Source organism: Miniopterus schreibersii (genome assembly GCF_964146895.1).
Source record: "Miniopterus schreibersii genome assembly, chromosome: 14".
In the NCBI taxonomy this organism is placed as follows: domain Eukaryota; kingdom Metazoa; phylum Chordata; class Mammalia; order Chiroptera; family Miniopteridae; genus Miniopterus; species Miniopterus schreibersii.
In genome coordinates this window covers 37172929-37191036 of record NC_138114.1, presented here as the reverse complement: position 1 = coordinate 37191036, position 18108 = coordinate 37172929, and the positions used below count along the sequence as shown (strand labels likewise).

At 50.7% G+C, this 18108-nt stretch overlaps 1 protein-coding gene across 1 annotated transcript in view; it reads left to right on the top strand.

Moving 5' to 3' along the window:
- Positions 1-18108, top strand: part of SLIT1 (slit guidance ligand 1) — a 135325-nt gene that overhangs the window by 103595 nt on the left and 13622 nt on the right. The window contains exons 15-28 of the mRNA XM_081158914.1: positions 135-158; positions 324-468; positions 1087-1161; positions 1340-1483; positions 3839-3982; positions 4191-4357; positions 5292-5424; positions 5641-5709; positions 6838-6909; positions 8406-8477; positions 9210-9281; positions 14529-14692; positions 16492-16616; positions 16863-16960. Of these exons, the coding sequence (XP_081015040.1) occupies positions 135-158; positions 324-468; positions 1087-1161; positions 1340-1483; positions 3839-3982; positions 4191-4357; positions 5292-5424; positions 5641-5709; positions 6838-6909; positions 8406-8477; positions 9210-9281; positions 14529-14692; positions 16492-16616; positions 16863-16960 (1504 nt within the window). The remainder of the gene's footprint in view (positions 1-134; positions 159-323; positions 469-1086; positions 1162-1339; positions 1484-3838; positions 3983-4190; positions 4358-5291; positions 5425-5640; positions 5710-6837; positions 6910-8405; positions 8478-9209; positions 9282-14528; positions 14693-16491; positions 16617-16862; positions 16961-18108) is intronic.

The following is an 18108-nucleotide window of genomic DNA, read 5'->3' as shown; positions in this document are numbered from 1 at the left end:
CTGGGCAGGTGGGCTCTGGGGCCCTGATCTGGGACCCCAGCCTCGTTCCTGGGCAGTGGGGCTGGGACCTGGGCTCTTCCTGCAAGCCCTGGACAATCTCACCAGCATCATGGTATTTCTGTTTCTTTTTGCAGCCAAAGAGCAGTACTTCATTCCAGGTAGGAGAGTGGGGGGACCAAGGGCGGTCTGGGTGGGACAGTGGCAGTGGGTAGGCAGGGGGCTAAAGCAGCAGGCTGAGGGGGCCTGGGAGACCCTAGGCCGGGCAAGCCTGCTTGGAGCCTGCCCCAGGCCCCTCAGCCCCAGCCCCTGCTATCTCGCTGCAGGCACGGAGGATTATCAGCTGAACAGTGAATGCAACAGCGACGTGGTCTGTCCCCACAAGTGCCGCTGTGAGGCCAGCGTGGTGGAGTGCTCCGGCCTGAAGCTCACCAAGATCCCTGAGCGCATCCCCCAGTCCACGGCCGAGCTGTGAGGCCCCAGCCCCTCCACACCCCTCACTTGCTCCCTGCTCCTACTACCCTCCCTGGGCCTGCTTCAGGTTTTCCTCTGGTGGGGTTCTGTTTGGGGACCACTGGAGACTCCAGCATGGCAGCTGCTGGCTTTGCAAGAAGCAGCCCCTGTGACCCCTTTGTTTCTGACTCACAGCCCTACTTACTCTTGAAACAATATCTAGCAGCTAGGGCAGGTCACCAGCCTGAGCCAGGGGTGCCTTTTCTCAATCATGCTTTTGCCATTTTGGGGGGACACGATTTCATTAGCTCAAGTTGGGGCTTAAGCTATTCTTTTACTATTTCTTTTCTCTATCTAAACATAAATTGGTGCACATATATATGCATGTGCATGGGTAACCACACACGTCATTTATGTATATAAATTTTCATAGCACTTTTAATGTTAAAAATATCCCCATTCACAGCTCCCCCTCCTCCCAGCTCCAGCACTCCAACCAGCCTTCCTTTGAAATAGGGTCAATTTGCTTTGCCAGATAAATTCTTCTGGGAGTCCCCTTTGTCCCCAAATATTCAGTTTGAAAGATACTTCAATGTCATTTATGGATGTGTAAATTCCCTTGATTGTCTCTTACAGACGATTAAACAACAATGAGATTTCCATCCTGGAGGCCACTGGCATGTTTAAAAAGCTCACCCATCTGAAGAAAATGTGAGTTACCCATTGGTGGGAAGGCTGCAGTCAGGACGCTGGCCTGGAATGGAGAGGGAAGATTCTGGGTGGTGGTGGTGGGAGAGCTCCTATGGGAGGCAGGACTCCCGTGCACAGGGATTGGGTACAGGAAGGGGGGTCCTGAGCCTCAGCATCCTCCCACCACCTCTGCTCCCAGCAATCTGAGCAACAACAAGGTGTCAGAAATCGAAGACGGGGCCTTCGAGGGCGCTGCCTCTGTGAGCGAGCTGCACCTGACCGCCAACCAGCTGGAGTCCATCCGGAGTGGCATGTTCCGTGGCCTGGACGGCTTGCGGACCCTGTGAGTGTGTGGGCTGCGGAGCAGGGTGGATGGTGGGACTTCGGTAGGTAAAGCCAGAGTGTGGGTGTCCACATTAAAGGGAAAGGAAGAGAGGGTGGGAGATCCCCTCTCCCTGGCCCCAGCTTGCAGGAGGAGGGGACAGCTGAGGACCCTGACTGCAGTGGGCCCAGTAATCAGATGTTGGTAACCGTGGTGAGGCCTGTTTTCTAGTTCCCTAGGGTGAAGGGGTGGCGGGAGGCGGGCTTCGGGAGGTCCCCTCTCACGGCCCTGTGACCAGGCTGCAGGAGCGCAGCAGGTGCGTTCAGTTAGGAGCAGCTGGCATGACCGCGGGCAGGAGAGGCCGGGTCGCCCCGTGGTGAGACATTGCTGAGGTGACTCAGAGGGCGCAGGTGGGGGAGCAGTGGTGGCCCACCGTTTCTGGGATTCTAAGATCCCCTGACCCAGAGCCCAGCCAGAGCTAACCAGACATCAGGACTCAGTAGGATCCTGGGGTCACCTGCCCTCCTTTAGGGTGCAGGGAGCCACTCTGCCCAGGCGTTGCCTGCTCCTCGGGCGGTCATGTGGACCGTTAGTGTGCCCAGCAGACAGTGCTGTACAGGTTGGACTTCCGACAATGACAGAAATGTCCCATATCTGTGCTGTCCAAGCTCACAGACCCCTGTGGCTATGAGTACTTGACATGTGGCTAGTGCGACTGAGGCACTACATTTTGAATTTCATTTCATTTTAATTGATTTAAATCTAAATAGCTACATGTGGCCAGTAGCCACTATGCCCAGCCCTGCAGCAAGGCTATACATTTTTTCTGAGCACACAGGGAATTTGAGTAAGGTCTGTGAATGCGGGAGGGACTCTCTGGGGATTCTTGTTCATTTTACAAAAGGGGATTTTATTATTTGCTGTGTCTTGCAGCCTATTTTTCCCCTTGTAAACATAGGGTGGCCACTTTGCCAGGCTGTTACTCATTCTTGTTTATACTTGCCTCGTATTTCTTGAATGAGGGTGCTGTGGGCCATTCCAGAAGTCTCTTGTGTTCTTTCTGAGGAAGGCTTGGATGGACAGAGGAGGGGGCGGCTGGTGCTGGGACAGAACCAACAAGAGTGGCAGTGCAGGCACAGGAAAAGAAATGCCCGCAGCCCCTCCACCACACAGAAACAGTGTATGTGTGCGTACCTGCATACACATACACGCGCACCAACCTACATGCACGCATGCATACAGGCTTTTCAATGGATCCTATGTGTTTTTTTTGTAATCTGTTTTTTTCTGAAACAGTGTGAGTACTTTTACGAATCATTAAAATTTCTTTTACAACACCATTTTTGAATGACGATATATTATTGGAAATTTAGGCTATTTGTGATTTTAAAATTATAAGCAATTTTGTAATTAATACATTTATCATGCAGTTCTGTGCCCATCCAGGATAGTCCCTTGTGATAAATTCCTAAGAGCAGACTTGCTGGGCGAGAGCATGAAATGCCCTTTTAGTTCGTCTCACCGATGCCCATCTTCCAGGGAGGTCCCAGGTCATTCTCCAGCCAACTGGGCATGAAAGTGCCCATTTGCCCACCCCCTTGCTGACCCTGGGCAGCATTATTATTATTATTATTATTATTATTATGTTTTTATTTTGTAGTTTGGCAGGCAAAGATGTAATATTGCTTAAGTGTCTTTGTTTACTCGTAAGTTTGAACCTGTTTTATGACTGCTTAGAAAATATTCTAATTTCTTTTGTGAACTGCCAGGCCTGGGTTTTGTTTTTGGTTGAGGAGGGAAACTGAGTCAGGTTTTTGAGGTGACTGGAGACTTTTGCAGATATAAATGAGGAAGAAGGTCATTCTAGAAGGAAATCATAGCTGGGGAAGGCGTGGTTCTCGGAAGGCATGGCTGTGCGGGCTTGGCCCGCAGAGTGCAGGGTGTGTCGCTCCCCAGGGGCCGGCCAGGTGCTGGTCTGCTGGTCTGGGGCCAGGTTGGACAGGCTCCACAAGGTCACAGCAAAGAGTTTAAATGTGATTCTGTGTTTGAAGGCTACTCTGGGAGTTAGGCTGAAGAGGGACACGACCAGGGTTAGGTTTTAGGAAAGCCTCTCTGGTACTGACTTGGAGCCTGGCCTGGAGGTGGGGGAGGCGCTGGGTATCTGGAGAGTGGAGGTGACACCGGCACGGGGCCCTGCAGGCGGGCAGCAGAGGAGGGCATCTCAGGTGGGAGAGGAGCATTGGTGAGAAGGATTTGGGTGCTGAGGTTCAGTGCCTCCTGAGGAGAATCTGTGAACTGGCTGGTGGCAGCCAAAGCACCTGTTGAGCACATGGCCACAGGGCACAGCGTGGCCTCTCCCTTCCCCCCCGACCCCAGGATGCTGAGGAACAACCGCATCAGTTGCATCCACAACGACAGCTTCACAGGCCTGCGCAATGTCCGCCTCCTCTCGCTTTATGACAACCAGATCGCCACCATCTCCCCCGGAGCCTTCGACACCCTGCAGGCCCTCTCCACGCTGTAAGTCCAGCCCGAGGCGGCCTGGGCCTCTGGTGTCAGCATCTGCACCTGGGGACCCCGCCACCTGCCATCCCAAGGGCATGTCTTCCTGTTGGTTACTTTAAAGGACAAACTCGGGGGATGTTTGGGTCCCCATGGTTTGTTGAAACATGGGTCCTGCCACGTTGGAACGCTGTGTCTCTGTGGTCACACAAACCGCCTCTTCCAGAAACCTTCTGGCCAATCCCTTCAACTGCAACTGCCAGCTGGCCTGGCTGGGCGACTGGCTGCGGAAGAGGAAGATTGTGACAGGGAACCCGCGGTGCCAGAGCCCAGACTTCCTGCGGCAGATCCCCCTGCAGGACGTGGCCTTCCCTGACTTCAGGTGTGAGGAAGGTAACTCGCGTGCCCCGGGTGGCAGGAGACAGGGTGAGCTGGGACAGCCCGGGGGATGGAGAAAGGAGGGGTGGGTGGCGAGGGAGGCTCTGTTGACCGGAGAGGTGAGGAGCACGGAGGCCAGCTCTTAGACCGGCACCAGCTCTTGCTTGGTGGAGTTTTTGTGTCATTAAAGGAGCAATAATGTGCTTATTGTTTTTTAAAAATGGAAAAATATGGATTAAAAAAAAAAAATTACTGATTACCCATCACTCAGAGAAAATCTCCGTTAACATGTTAATAGATTTTCTTTTTTATATAAGTACATTTAACCCAGAGACCTGCCTCCTAGTTGTTCTAAGTGCTGCAGACTATGGGCTCACACTGTCCTGAATATGCAGTGGGTGCAGAGCCCACCTTGCTCCTAACTGGCCTCCTGACCTGAGCAAGTTATTTAACCTCTCCAGAGCTCAGTCAGTAGAAATTAATTCATTTGACTGATCTATTGTGAGGGCTCCTGTGTGCCAGGCCCTACTCTGGATACTAGGCTCCTTCAGTGAACAAAGAAGAGACATGTCCCTGTCCTCATAGTGCTTGCATTCTAGGAGTGAGAGTGAAACCCCTTACTGCATTGTTAAGGAGACTGTGTTCAATACAGTGTCTAGCACATAGTAGGTGCTCAGGAAAAGGTGTGACTGTCATCCTCCTTCTCTGCTGTGCCCAGGGCCACCTTGGGTCTGAGGTGGAAGAGATCGACCCGAGTCCTATAATAACCTCAAAACAGGTCCAAGGGGCTTTGTCCCTGGTGGGGGAAGGGTGCAGCCAAGAAGAGACTTCCTGGTGCCTGAGGGAGGGTCAGAGAGGGGCTTTTGCTCTGAGGCGCCCTGCAGAGGGGTCCTGGCTACAGGAGGCCCTAAGAAGGCCTGTCCCCTTACTGACGTGCCTTCCTCCCCAGGCCAAGAGGAGGGGAGCTGTCTGCCCCGTCCCCAGTGCCCCCAGGAATGCGCCTGCCTGGACACTGTGGTCCGATGCAGCAACAAGCACCTCCAGACCCTGCCCAAGGGCATCCCCAAGAACGTCACAGAACTGTGAGTAGCCCAAGCCTGGTGTCAGGAGAAGAAGGTGACCAGAGCAGATATTAGGTGACTAGCAGCTTGGAGTTAGGACTTTGCAGCAGACGCTGCTGTCGGTGGTCTACAGGCAGGAGAGGAAATGAGTGAGGAGGCCCTGGCTGCAGGGAAAGGTCCTCCTAGCGTGGGACAGAGGTGGAGATGGTGCACTAACTGTTGCGTTTTCTCCCGTAGCTACTTGGACGGGAACCAGTTCACGTTGGTTCCAGGGCATCTGTCCACCTATAAGTACCTACAGCTTGTGTGAGTATCCAGGTGGCGTGAGGATCCCAGACCTGCCTCTGGGGACAGGAGAAGCCATTGGCTCCTGACTGCTGTGGCTCCAGCTTTCCTGGAATTCCCTACAGACCGCACTTCTGGCTGACTCCATTTTTTGGTTTTGGTTTTGTTGTGTTTTTAAATTTTCACCCCTTGCCTCTGGGAACATCGGTGCATAGAGCTGTTTCGCCACCTAGTGGCCATGCTTGGGAATTGCGTTGCCCCGCACCCTCTCCCCAGGCTCCCTGGGCGTCCAGGCTGGTAGTTACTGTGAATGCGGGTCAGCCTTGCACCGGCAGGAGCCAGCGCAGAAGGAGAGGACGATGGGAAATTCCTCAGCCCACCGTGGCCCCCAAACCAAATATGAAATATGGCAGCTATGAATAAGTATCTGTAACTAAATTTTTCTTTAGACTAACATCTGCTTTTCTGTTATGTTCACCTCATGAAAAAATACAAAATAAGCCTCAGAATAAGCTAGCTCCTCTTAGTCTTCCAGCCTAATTAACACCTCACTTCAGTTGTCTTTATCTGCCCATTGGCGAGATTCTACGAGAAAAGAAGTCCAGAGACTGTTCCATCTTAGTGTGGCTTGGAGCGGCCCTACTCCAGGTGTGGTCTATGGACCAGCGGCACCCTGAGAACTGCTTGTAAGAGGTCCGCAATTAGACAAGGACCTTGCAGCAGAATGTAAACCCCCATTTTGCTTCCTTCATTGAGGAAGCCTTGCTATGAAGAAAATGTTAGCTATAGTTAGTTGTGTTTAGCGTCATCGCAGATTACATTTTGGCACAAGTTCCTCGTTGTATGGGACGTTCGGTTCAAGGCTTGGCTACTTGAGCAGCACCGGCTTACAGAATCTTGAAGCTCCAGTGTATCTGTCTTTGCTAATAATACAGCAAATGTGTTCTGACTGTTGCAACGTGGGGGAGAGGGTGTGGGTGGAGGGATTTGGTGGCTGGTGACAGAGTGCCAAAGAGAGAGACAACCTTTCTTTGGTCTAATGTGAGGCAGCTCCACTAGGGGCTCAGATACACTTGAGAAGGAATGAGGGCTCATGTTGGGCCAGTTCTTACTATGAAACCATCTGTTGGGGGCTCTTGTCTTTTCCAGGGATCTAAGTAACAACAAGATCAGCTCCTTAAGCAATTCCTCCTTCACCAACATGAGCCAGCTGACCACGCTGTGAGTCCCAGTGCAGGGAGTGCGGGAGGGCTCCCCCTATGGCTAATGAGACTTTCCCCAAGCCCCCGTCACTCACAGGTATGGCATGCGGACTCCCCCACCTGCCAGGGAGTGTGCCAGGGCCTGCCAACTGAAAACACTTTTAAAAAACATTTTTTATTGTAAAGGACAGCGTATTTATGGAAAAGTGGAAAAATATAAACATACAGTTTAACAAATAATCGTAAAGCTAGCATGCATGTGAAAATACTTAAGGCAAAAAATTAGAACACAGCTAGCACCCCATAAGTTGCCCGGCCCTTCCGCCCTTCTCCACTCAAGGCGCCCTTGACCCTGACCTTTATGATGACCTCTTCTTTGTTCTTTAAAGTGTTGTCATCTGCAAATTCATTTCTACACAATGAAGTTTAGTTTTGCCCATTTTTAACCTTATATAAATTGCATTATACAGAATATATATTTCTATTTACCACGATGTTTGGGAGATCCACTTTTGTTGTGTGAAGCTGTGGTCTGTTCATTTTCACTGCTGTATAGTATTTCTGGTAGGAATACGCCATACTTCTCCGTTTCCATTCTACTGTTGATTGATATTTGGTTTGTTCTAGTTTGCACTATTGTGAACAGTGACCCTCTGAACATTTTTGTGCCCATATCTTAATGATTTCTTTAATTATAATCCAAGAAAACATTAACAGACATCCCTTATATTTGCCTGTAGCTTAAGAGTGTATCTCATTTTGCAGAGAATGTGCCCAAAACTTCTGAACTTTCCCTTAGGTTCTACTGCAGCCAAACAGTAGAGGCAGGATGGGGTCCTGAACCAGCCAGGCCCCAGGAGCAGAATGTGGTCAGAAGCCTTGACGTGCAGGTTCCACCCACCTGCACGGGTCTGCCCCAGGGTCTACTTACTAGTCAGCAGGTTCCCTTTCCAAAGTCTTCATGAGCCTGTGTGTGAAGCTGCCATGGTCTAGGGCCGTGGTTCTTAACTGGGGCGCCTCTGCCCTCCCTAGATGTTTGGCAATGTCTGAAACATTTTCGGTTGTCACAGCTGGAAGAGGGCAGGGGCAGCTACTGGCATCTTATGAGTAGAGGCCAGGGGTGCACAGGACAGCCCCCAAACAAAGAGTTGTCAACAGTGCAGAGGCTGAGAAACCCTGGTCCAAGTAATACTGGCTGCTGCAAGGGAAACAGCCCTCTCCTGTACTAGGGGTGGCTCCTTTCTCTTATTATTATTTTTAAAATAGCTTTATTGAGGTACAGTTAATATACAATAAACTGCACATACTTAGTGTGTATTATTTTATACGCTTTGACTTGTGCTCACACCTGTGGAACCACCACCACAGTCAAGATAGTGACCACTTCTGTCACTCCTGGAAGTTTCCTTGTGGCCCTTGATAATCTTCTGGCCCCTCCAAGCCCCACAGCCCAGGCAAACACCGATCTCCCTCCCCCTCTCCCTCCCCTCTCCCTCCCCTCCTCCCTCCCCGCAGGATCCTCAGCTACAACGCCCTCCAGTGCATCCCTCCGCTGGCCTTCCAGGGTCTGCGCTCCCTGCGGCTGCTGTAAGTCTCCCACTCTTCATTCCTCCAGGGATATCTGCCCTGCTGAGGGCCCTGCCACCCACCCAGTGGACAGAAATGTCCCCACATCTGGGGCCCTAGCAGGACCAACTGTGTCCAAAGGTGGGAGGCCTGTCCGCTCTCATTTAAACCCCAACAGAGTCCAAGGAATGAATGGGAAACTATCTGAGAAATGGGGTTGCTGTCTGCCTCGAGTTGTGTTTGCAGTGTGTGTGTATGGAGGGGTCATCCAAGATAAGGTAGCCCCTTATTTGAATGTGCGTCTCCTGTTCACATGGAGAGCGTTGCAAGATTCACGAACCTTTTCTAAGAATTCCTACTTCGAGGTTTTGCCCTGTGATCAAAGCCCTCTGTCACTCTTGTTATGATAGCCCCTCGTGTGTCCATGCACACGAATCCTCTGGCAGCCTCATCTGGGGCAAGGTGACACTGTTCACCCTAATTTATGGCTTGTGTATTAACTTCCTTACCAAGAAAAAGCCTCCCCCTCGGGCTCCTGGCTGCACTCACTCAATTTGTTACGTAAGGTCTCCTTGGCCAATATTAGGGTTCCCTCTCCCCTGCCTGTGGCCAACAGGGCAGGGTCCATCTGTGAGGTGGGGCCGTTCCCCTCACAGCACCCACACCCCTCTCCACATAGGGCTCCCTCCCTCCCCAACCAGTTCTCCAGGCTCTGTCTCCAGATGAGGCACCGACAGCCTCTTCTCTCCTCAGGTCCCTGCATGGCAATGACATCTCCACCCTCCCAGAGGGCATCTTCGCAGATGTGACCTCCCTGTCTCACCTGTAAGTACCTTCAGCCCCATTCTTGGGGCCTCTTTGGATTTAAACGGCATTTGGATTCCAAGAAAGATCCTACTCCTGAGACTATCAGAATTTGTTGCTTTAAAATAGTTTACCCTGAAACTACTTTAGCTTGTGAACTTCAAACACTCCCATCGCAGACTCTTACACATTCAGGGTTTTATCAGTTGCCACAGTGGAATTGGAGAAGGATTCTTTATAAGCAATAATAAAGGTGGTAATGACCATTTATTGGTTGCCAAGAACTTTACCTGCACAAGCTATTCTTTAAAAGCAGTGTACTCAATTCCTCAAAAAGCTAAATGTAGAATTACTATATGATCCAGCAACTCCATTCCTATGTGTATACCTAAGAGAACTGACAATAGGGACTCAAGCAGATACTTGTACACCCATGTTCATAGCAGCACAAGTCACACAATTGCCAAAAAGCAAAAACAACTCAAGCGTCCATCAACAGATGACTGGGTAAACAAAATGTGGCATATACATACAATGGGATAAGATTCAGCCATAAAAAGGAAGTTCTGACACATGCTACAACATGGACGAGCCTTGAAGGCATGCAAAGTGAAATAACCCGGATATGAAAGGACAAATATTGCACGATCCCACTGATGTGAAGTGCCCAGCACAGTCCAATTCATAGCTACAGAAAGGACACTGGTGGTTGCCAGGTGCTGGGAGCAGGGGGAATGGGGAATTTTTGTTTCACGGGGACAGAGTTTCTGCTTGGGGTAATGAAAAGGTTTTGGAACCAGAGAGTTGTGGTAGTAACATAACATTGTGAGTGTAATTAATGCCACTGAATTGTACACTTAAATTGGTCCAAATGGAAATTTCAAAAAAAGTGTTTTTTGAGAGAGAGGTATCGATGTGCTGTTCCACTTATTTATGCATTCCTTAGTTGATTCTTGTATGTGCCCTGACCGGGGATTGAACTCGAAACTGTGGCTTATCAGGATGACACTACCCAACTGAGCTACCCAGCCAGGGCTCCGAATGGCAAATTTTATGTTATGTGTATTTTACCATAATAAAGAGGTGAAGAAATGAAAAAGCAGTGAGCTAATCCTGGAGGTGAGGCCAGGCACAGAGCATTCTCCCCTGGAGCCTCAGCGACAGTTCGAGGCAGCCTTCAGGCCAGATGGACTGCGGCTGGGACCCTGGGTGTCCCTGCATCCTCTGCCCTCTGCCCCACACCCAAGTACCCAGGGCCTGAGGTCCGCCGCGCTGAAACGCTTTGAACCCTAGGTTAGGAATCAGGACGTGTGGCCTTAGGTCCTTATTCTGCCCTCAGCCTTCAGTAGGATGTCGGACACCTCATTCAGCTCTTCAGGCCTCTCTCCTTGCCTGTACCGAGGCGTTTCTAATGTCCACTGTGGTCCTAAGAATTGTGAGCGCTCGCCACTGCTCTGGGCTTCAACACCCCGCAGTCTCTCTGCTTCTGTTTACTTTTATATAGACTCGGCAGCTAGCTCATCTTTCGTCCTCTTGTCTGTCCATCCACCCATCATCCATCCATCCATCCATCCATCCATCCATCCATCCATCCATCCATCCGCAAATACTTACTCTGTGTCAGCTCTGGGCCCAGCTTCCCCAACTCGCCATTCATTTCTGTAATCTGGCATTTTGCTGCCTCTAATCTGCTGCATGCTGGAAAGTTAGATTTCTGAATTCATTGATAATTTGGTATTCATTGATAATGTGGAATGATTAAATAATGCCCGTATGACAGAATAGCGAGTAGTTAATTGTAATGATGACACTGTAATTTATTATTTGATGAAAATATAGAATAAAGAAGATGGTAGACTCTGATTTCAAAGGTGTACATATATGAACACCAGAACTGGAAGGGAATGTATGAAAATGAAGTTAGTTGCACTTAGGGGATGGTAGATGAGTCTTTTCTTTTCGGATTTGCTCTCATGCTTTTAGGCAGGCATTCGCTCGGCTAATGCTTGCTGACGCCTGCTGGTGTCAGGCGGGCGGGGATTTATGGTCCTTGCTCTCTAGAAGCTCCGGCCGGGAGGAGACAGCGATGCACACACAGTTAAGTTGCCCGGGAGGAGGCTGGGTTCAGGCGAAGGAGACCTTGAAGTTTTAGTATCCGCTGAACTCTGCAGCTGGCGTCTCTGCGAAACAGCCACAGGGAAGCTATTTTGGTCCCAGTTACGTGAATAGAAGCCCAGCAGGGTCTTGGCACGAACACACCTAATATCTACTGTTTCAGCTATTTCCAAGTTACTCCAAAGATCAACAACAGGGTTATTTATACATTTGTTGGGGACAGAATCCACAGTCCCTGTGGATTGACGAGCGTCCTGGCTGCGTCCCCACCGCTGCATCTCTGCTGGGCCTGTGGCTCTCCACTCCTCACTGAGTTCGCAGTAATTTTTGTTGGGAAAATGGTCCCCAGGTGAAAGTGAACTACTAGTATTACTGAGTTAGCCTTAAGAACCCAGCCGTTGGATAAACGAAAGCTTGAAATATTGAATTCAAGTGTGGCTCAGAGTCTGCTCCATGCAGAAACAAGGAAAGCACGAGTCGGTCGAGCCCGAATTTAGAGTTTTGAATAGCTTTGACTATTGGTAGATTTGGCTTTGGTAGATTTTATTATTCTTTATTATTACTTTTATATTAAGAGTCAGAAAGGGACACTTACATTTGACGGGCATCTTTGCTGCCATTTATGGGGGGAATATGCAGGGATTGGGATGATCCTACAACATGTCAAAGGCCTCCATGTTCACAGCAGCCTCAGATTTAGTCTTTTTGGCATTTTCTGTAAATGAGCCACAGGATTGAAAGAAACAGCCACTCATAATAAACTTGAAACTCATGGCTCATTACCAGACCACACTCCCACAGCATACTACAAAAAATACTTTAAAATAAATTCTGTATTTATCTTATGAATAACATAATTACATTTCTTTGCACTTGTTAAGTTAAACAAATTAATCTGGTAAATGTAAAAACCTTAAATATACCACAATTTTTGTACTCCTGTTATTTAAAAAAGGTCTTTCTATTTTTCTTTTAACACACTGGAGCTTCAGAACATCAGTGTCTGAGTTTCCTCTACCTCTGAGAAGCCCTGGTCTGATCCGTGGAAAGAGGAAAGTGTCTTTTGTCCCATTAGCCAGGATGGATGCTGTCAGCAAATCAGGACAGAAAAAAATTAAATACATGTCGAGGTTGAACCGGCTTTCTTTTGCAAGCTGCATTATTCCCTCGGCGCCCATTTCAGGTTATATGTGCTTGTCTTTTCCCCTCTCCAGATTGCAGGCTCTTTAGTGAATCATAAAGTGAGCCCCAGAGATGTAAAGCAAGCCGCTCAAGGTCGCCCGGGCAGTGAGCAGCTGCGCCGGGGCCGGAGTCCAAGTCCTGTTCAGCCTGCTTTTTAAGACACGCAGGCATCAGATGTGCTATTTTGGGGAATTCCTGCTCAAGTCGCTGTTGCTTTCATCAGCCCGCACATATCTCATGGGGAGCCACTTCCTCTGCATGGGCCAGAAACAGGTGGAAGAGGCAGTGCCTGTCTACTGGTTACTTAATACACGCTGGTTCTCATCAACCTCAGACAGCCTCATATTTTCAAAATAGTGCTAATATCAATGAACATCAGGCATGAAGCTCTGATTTTTTCCTATTTGCTGGATCAAAGAACTCTGGCTCCTTTGTGTCCCCAAGTGCATGTCTTGTTCATCTCCTCGTCTCATTGGGTTCAGTGAGAAGATTTGAGCTTGTCCACCAACTTGGAAGAATATTAAGAGGCTGGCTGTATACAGTGCTGGGGCTGGGGGTGAGGCGCAGGCCTGGCCTTACATTGCTGGTGTGGGTAAGTCCACGCGCCCTGTTCTAGAGGGCAGCTTTGACTTTTTTTACATGCATTTCCTCTGCAACATGAACCTGCTTCTAGGCATCTTGTTCTAGAGAAATGCTCACTTCACAAAGGCATGTTCCGGAGTGTTGACTGCTGTTAGGAACGACCGGAATGTCTGGCAATAGGGAAATGGCTCCGTAGGCTACAAGGCATCCATTCTGTGGGCTGCTGTGAAGCAGTTTGACAAAATGAGATGGATTCGTATACACTGACCTGGGAAGATCTCCAAGACATGCTGCGTAGTGACAAGAGGCAAGCTGCTCAGTAATGATGTCTAGCGGGTGGATATAACTTGTGATAAAATTGTGTAAATATGGGGAAGGGCTGGAAGGCTACACACTGAAGCATGGTGACCATGTGCCCTTCTGTGGTTGGCAGGGACAGTGGGTGTAGACTTTTTTGTAATGTGGATACATGGTGGTTTGTGTAAGCACGTTCCACACTGATGAGGAGCCTTCCCATTGCAAACAACCCTGCGATCAGTACCATTGCACAGGTGTCTTTATGCACTTGTGTAGGTAGGCCTGTGAAAAACACCCAGAAACAGAATTACTGGGTCGAAAGGCAACTGCACTGGTAATTTGACAGATACCACAGAATTCCCCTTATCAATCTTACTCCATTTTGCACTCCATCAGTGACTTAAAAAAAAAATCAAGGTAAAATTCATGTAATACAAAATTAACCATTTTAATATGTACGATTCAGTGACATTTAGTACCTTTGCGATGCTGCGTGAGGTAGAGACTTTGGTCTACAATGTGTGGAAGAGGTTTACAATGCATTCGTGTGCTCCTTGTTTGGTTAAAAATGAAAAGAAAAATTAAAAAGTGTGGGCTTCAGAGTCTGGGCCCTTCACTAGTTGTGTGACCAAGTGAGGCTCTGCTCCCACATCTCTGAGATGGAGACAAAAACCTACACGCTGGGGCTCATGAGGGGATTTGATGTGCTGCTGTGGGAAGAGCAGAGGATTTCACCACGGTGGTAGATGCTGGTTCCTTTCTCCCCCGTGCACCCTGGAGGCAATTCATTAATAGGCTCTGGCCTCAAGAGCACGAGTTCAGATCCCACCTCCCCCCTTTCTCTGTGTAATCTTACACAGGGCCCCCCACCTTTTTAAGCCTCAGTTTCAACATGTAAAATAGGGATAGAGGGTGTGGTGAGGACCAAGGGAGGTAATGGAGGACTTGACACCGTGCCGATGACATAGTACATGGTCGTGAAATTAGGACTTCTGCCAGCCCTGGTGTATGTAGTGCCCTGCACTCTAGGTGCCCAGTGATGAAGGACTCCATGAAGCTGTAATGCCTACTTGTTTCCGCTCTCTGACCCAGGGCCATTGGTGCCAACCCCCTGTACTGTGACTGCCATCTCCGCTGGCTGTCCAGCTGGGTGAAGACAGGCTACAAGGAACCGGGCATTGCCCGCTGCGCTGGGCCCCCCGACATGGAGGGCAAACTGCTCCTCACCACGCCCGCCAAGAAGTTTGAATGCCAAGGTGAGCCTAGGAGCTCGGGAAAGGGGGGGAGGGTACCGGGTTCATTCCCACCTCCCACTGCTGGCAGCCCGCAGGACCTGCTCTGCCCTGGTGGGGCCTTCCGGATGTGCCTGTGGTGGCCGGTTGGATGGAGGGGTCAGGTGGCAGGAATGAGGCACCTGCAGCTTGTTAGCATGGCTGCCTTCTAGTTTTGACATAACAATGAGTGAAAAAAGCCAGTCAGAAATCTCAGGCTGTTAGGGCTTTAATCCCTCCCTGGGGTTATGTAAGGAAAGTAAAAATAGCAACAGCATTTCTGGAAACACCAAGCCTCTCAGCACTGTGAGCACTCAGGCTCCCCTTTGGTAGGAATTGCACTCAGCAATTAGCTTAAATCTCTGAGCCGCTGGACCCAGCTGCCACTCTCCTGACATTTGTAGAAAGACAGGGATCGGAGGCTCCTCGGGCTTTGCATCCGAAGGCGGCTCACCCTGGGCATCTGTAAAAGCTCCTTCAGGGATTGAGGGACTGACTGACAGCCCAAGCCCAGGAGCCCTGCTGAGCACAGGGAGGTGCTGAGCGGCTGCCCCGGTCCCAGCTTTGCACACTGGGGTACAGCGTGGGGAACACACCGGAGGCCGTGGGGCGCGGCCCCTGCCCTCTGCAAACTCACAGACCATGTAAAACTGACAGCCATGGATTAGTGAGGAGGCCCCAGGCCACCTCGCCGTGCAGGATGCTGTCCCAGGGGTAACAGCTCCGAGGGGCCCGATATGTGGCTTAGCTGTTGGCTGTTGGGAGCAGGCTAACTTATGTTGAAACATTTGTTCAGGGTTTGTTTAACTGTGGTGTTGGTATTGGTGAGAAGTGGTTTTTTAAAACGTTTTTTTGAAATATAACATGCATAACAGAACAGTACACACACAGATCATAAGTGAATGGCTCGCTGAATTTTCACAAACTGAGTGCACACGGGTAACCAGCACCCGGGTCAAGGAGCAGAATCCACCTGTGCCGGAGAAGTCCCCGCACGCTTCCTTCCAGCTGTTACTGACCGGTGCTTCTGTTCATGCTTATGTCTTTGAGCAGAACTGATATTTCTCCACTTCCAGGGGTCTTAAGTGGAAAACTGAGTTAGCTGGCTCCTCTTCCTGATTATTTTTCTGAGGTTCCAATGTCCCCATAGGAGGTGCTCCTCCCCCACCTCCAAGTTCAGGGAAGGGCGACCAGTGAGTCCTGGAGGGGCTGGATAAGGTCATGCTCGCAACTGGAGAGGTGATGGGAAGAGTCCCTCCCCTTTGGCCTTGGAGAGAAACAACTTCAAGGCACATGGACCTTTTCATTCTAAGCGTCACCTCCTCATGGAGCTGTGTCTCCTCCCTGCGGAGGTGGCCACCCTTATTATTCTGGTTAGCGGGTGACAGGGCTGGGGATAGTTGCCTCAGAAGGATGTGAGGGCACCGAGGAAAGGTCATCCACTTCAGCGGTAGCGACTGTGGTGCTTGCACACTGATGGCCCTGCCTTGCCCGCCACTCAAGGGCTCCTGAGGTGGCCAGCACCAGACCATTAAGGACTTTTTGCAGATTAGCTCATTTAGTCCTTATGACCCTGGGGCAAGGGGCTGTTACTAACCACATTTTACAGAGGGGGGTGGGAATGCTAGAGAGGGGGACTGTGTGACAGGATGAATGTGACTCAGAGGAAATAGCAAAAAGTTCCTTGGGGACAGCGCTTCCTACCACCCTTTTCTGAAGAGCTGGGATATGGGGTGGTGCCTAGCCTCCTCCTCCCTGTACTAACCTCTGCCCCCTTGCCTCAGGTCCCCCGACTCTGGCTGTGCAGGCCAAGTGTGACCCCTGCTTGTCCAGCCCGTGCCAGAACCAGGGCAGCTGCCACAACGACCCCCTTGGAGCGTACAGGTGTGCCTGCCGCAGTGGCTATAAGGTGCGTGGACGCTGAGCCGGGGAGGGGGCTGCTCCGTGTGCCCCCGGGCGGGACTGGGCTTGTCTTGTTCCCCACTCTGCCCCCAATGCCCCGAGAGCGGTTCCTGGCCCAGAACCGGGGCTTGAGTGGAAAATGAACAAGTGACACCTGGGACAGGCAGGCTGAGCTGCTGAGGGACTGGCTGTCCATTGGCTCACACTGGCCTCTGGGTCTCCCTGGGGTCCCCATCACTGACTTTCTCCCCAGGGCAGAGACTGTGAGGTGTCCCTGGACAGCTGTTCCAGTGGCCCCTGCGAAAACGGCGGGACCTGCCACACACAGGAGGGCGAGGATTCCGGCTTCATGTGAGTTGCTTGGAGGGGCCAGAACCTGGTAGGCGGGGTGCTGATCGGGTCCAGCACCCAAGCTTCGGTGCCCTCCACCTCCAAATGGAGTGGCGAGCCCCCTGTGCTCTGGGGGAGATAGAGGGTGGGCTCAGAGGGAGCAAACGCTCACTAGAAACTCCTCCACACCCACCCCCAAGACAGGAGGCTGGCCCAGAGGTGGGAGCAAGTTCTGGTCGTGCCCCCCCGGAGCCTCCCCTCACTGTCTCAGGGGTCCCACATGTCCCACACAGGCAGCCAGTTTCCCACAGCTCAGTGAAGGGCCAACCCTCACCAGTCCTTTCTCAAGCTCTCCCAGTGCTGACATCACCATGCAAGCCCCCCCCCCACTGACCCTGCTTCCCCCGGGCCCCTCAATGAATACCCCAATATCCAGAGCTCTCCTGGACCCAGAGCTTTTCTGAAGCATACTTGGTATTTAGTTGCTGAAAACAAACCGCCAGCCGAACAAATTGGCTCTGCATCTAGTGGCAGAAATGGCCAAGCCTGTCTCTGCAAACCCAAATTACCAGGTATCAAAAGGAAAACACTAAATGGCCTCTCGGCCCATTGTTGCCTTGGCAATGGTGCCGTACAATAAGCTCATCCTTCTTTGGGCCCCTCCTCAGTCCCTGGGCTCCTGGGAGGGGATGTCTCTGGAGAGTGGAGGGGCTGAAAGTACCCCCCAGAAACTCCCACTGCTGGGCAGAGGGGGCTGCAGTGGGTAGCCCCCCAGCAGCCTTACAGATTGGGGGCCATTGGGTGGGCTGTCCAGGTAGAAAGGGGGTGCCTCTCTGAGTTACCCCTCAACCCTGAGGCTTACAAGGGCCTTTTCAGAATTGCAAGGCTGATCCCTCAACCCCTCTGTTGTTCCCCCCACCCTACCCCCATCTTTGTGGGTGAAAAATTAAACTCCAGGACACGCCCCACAACAGTGGGCTTTAAACCTTTTTGCTCACATACCCCCCCAAACAGAATTTTAAAACTACATACATCCTCACACATTCTCAGATTGACAGCTAAAATTTCTCATTGTACATTTAATGTTTTGTCGCAAAGGAGGTCATTTTCAGGATATTGTAAATATTAACATTTAAAAATAAAACTATCCCTCTTTTATTGTTCCCCAA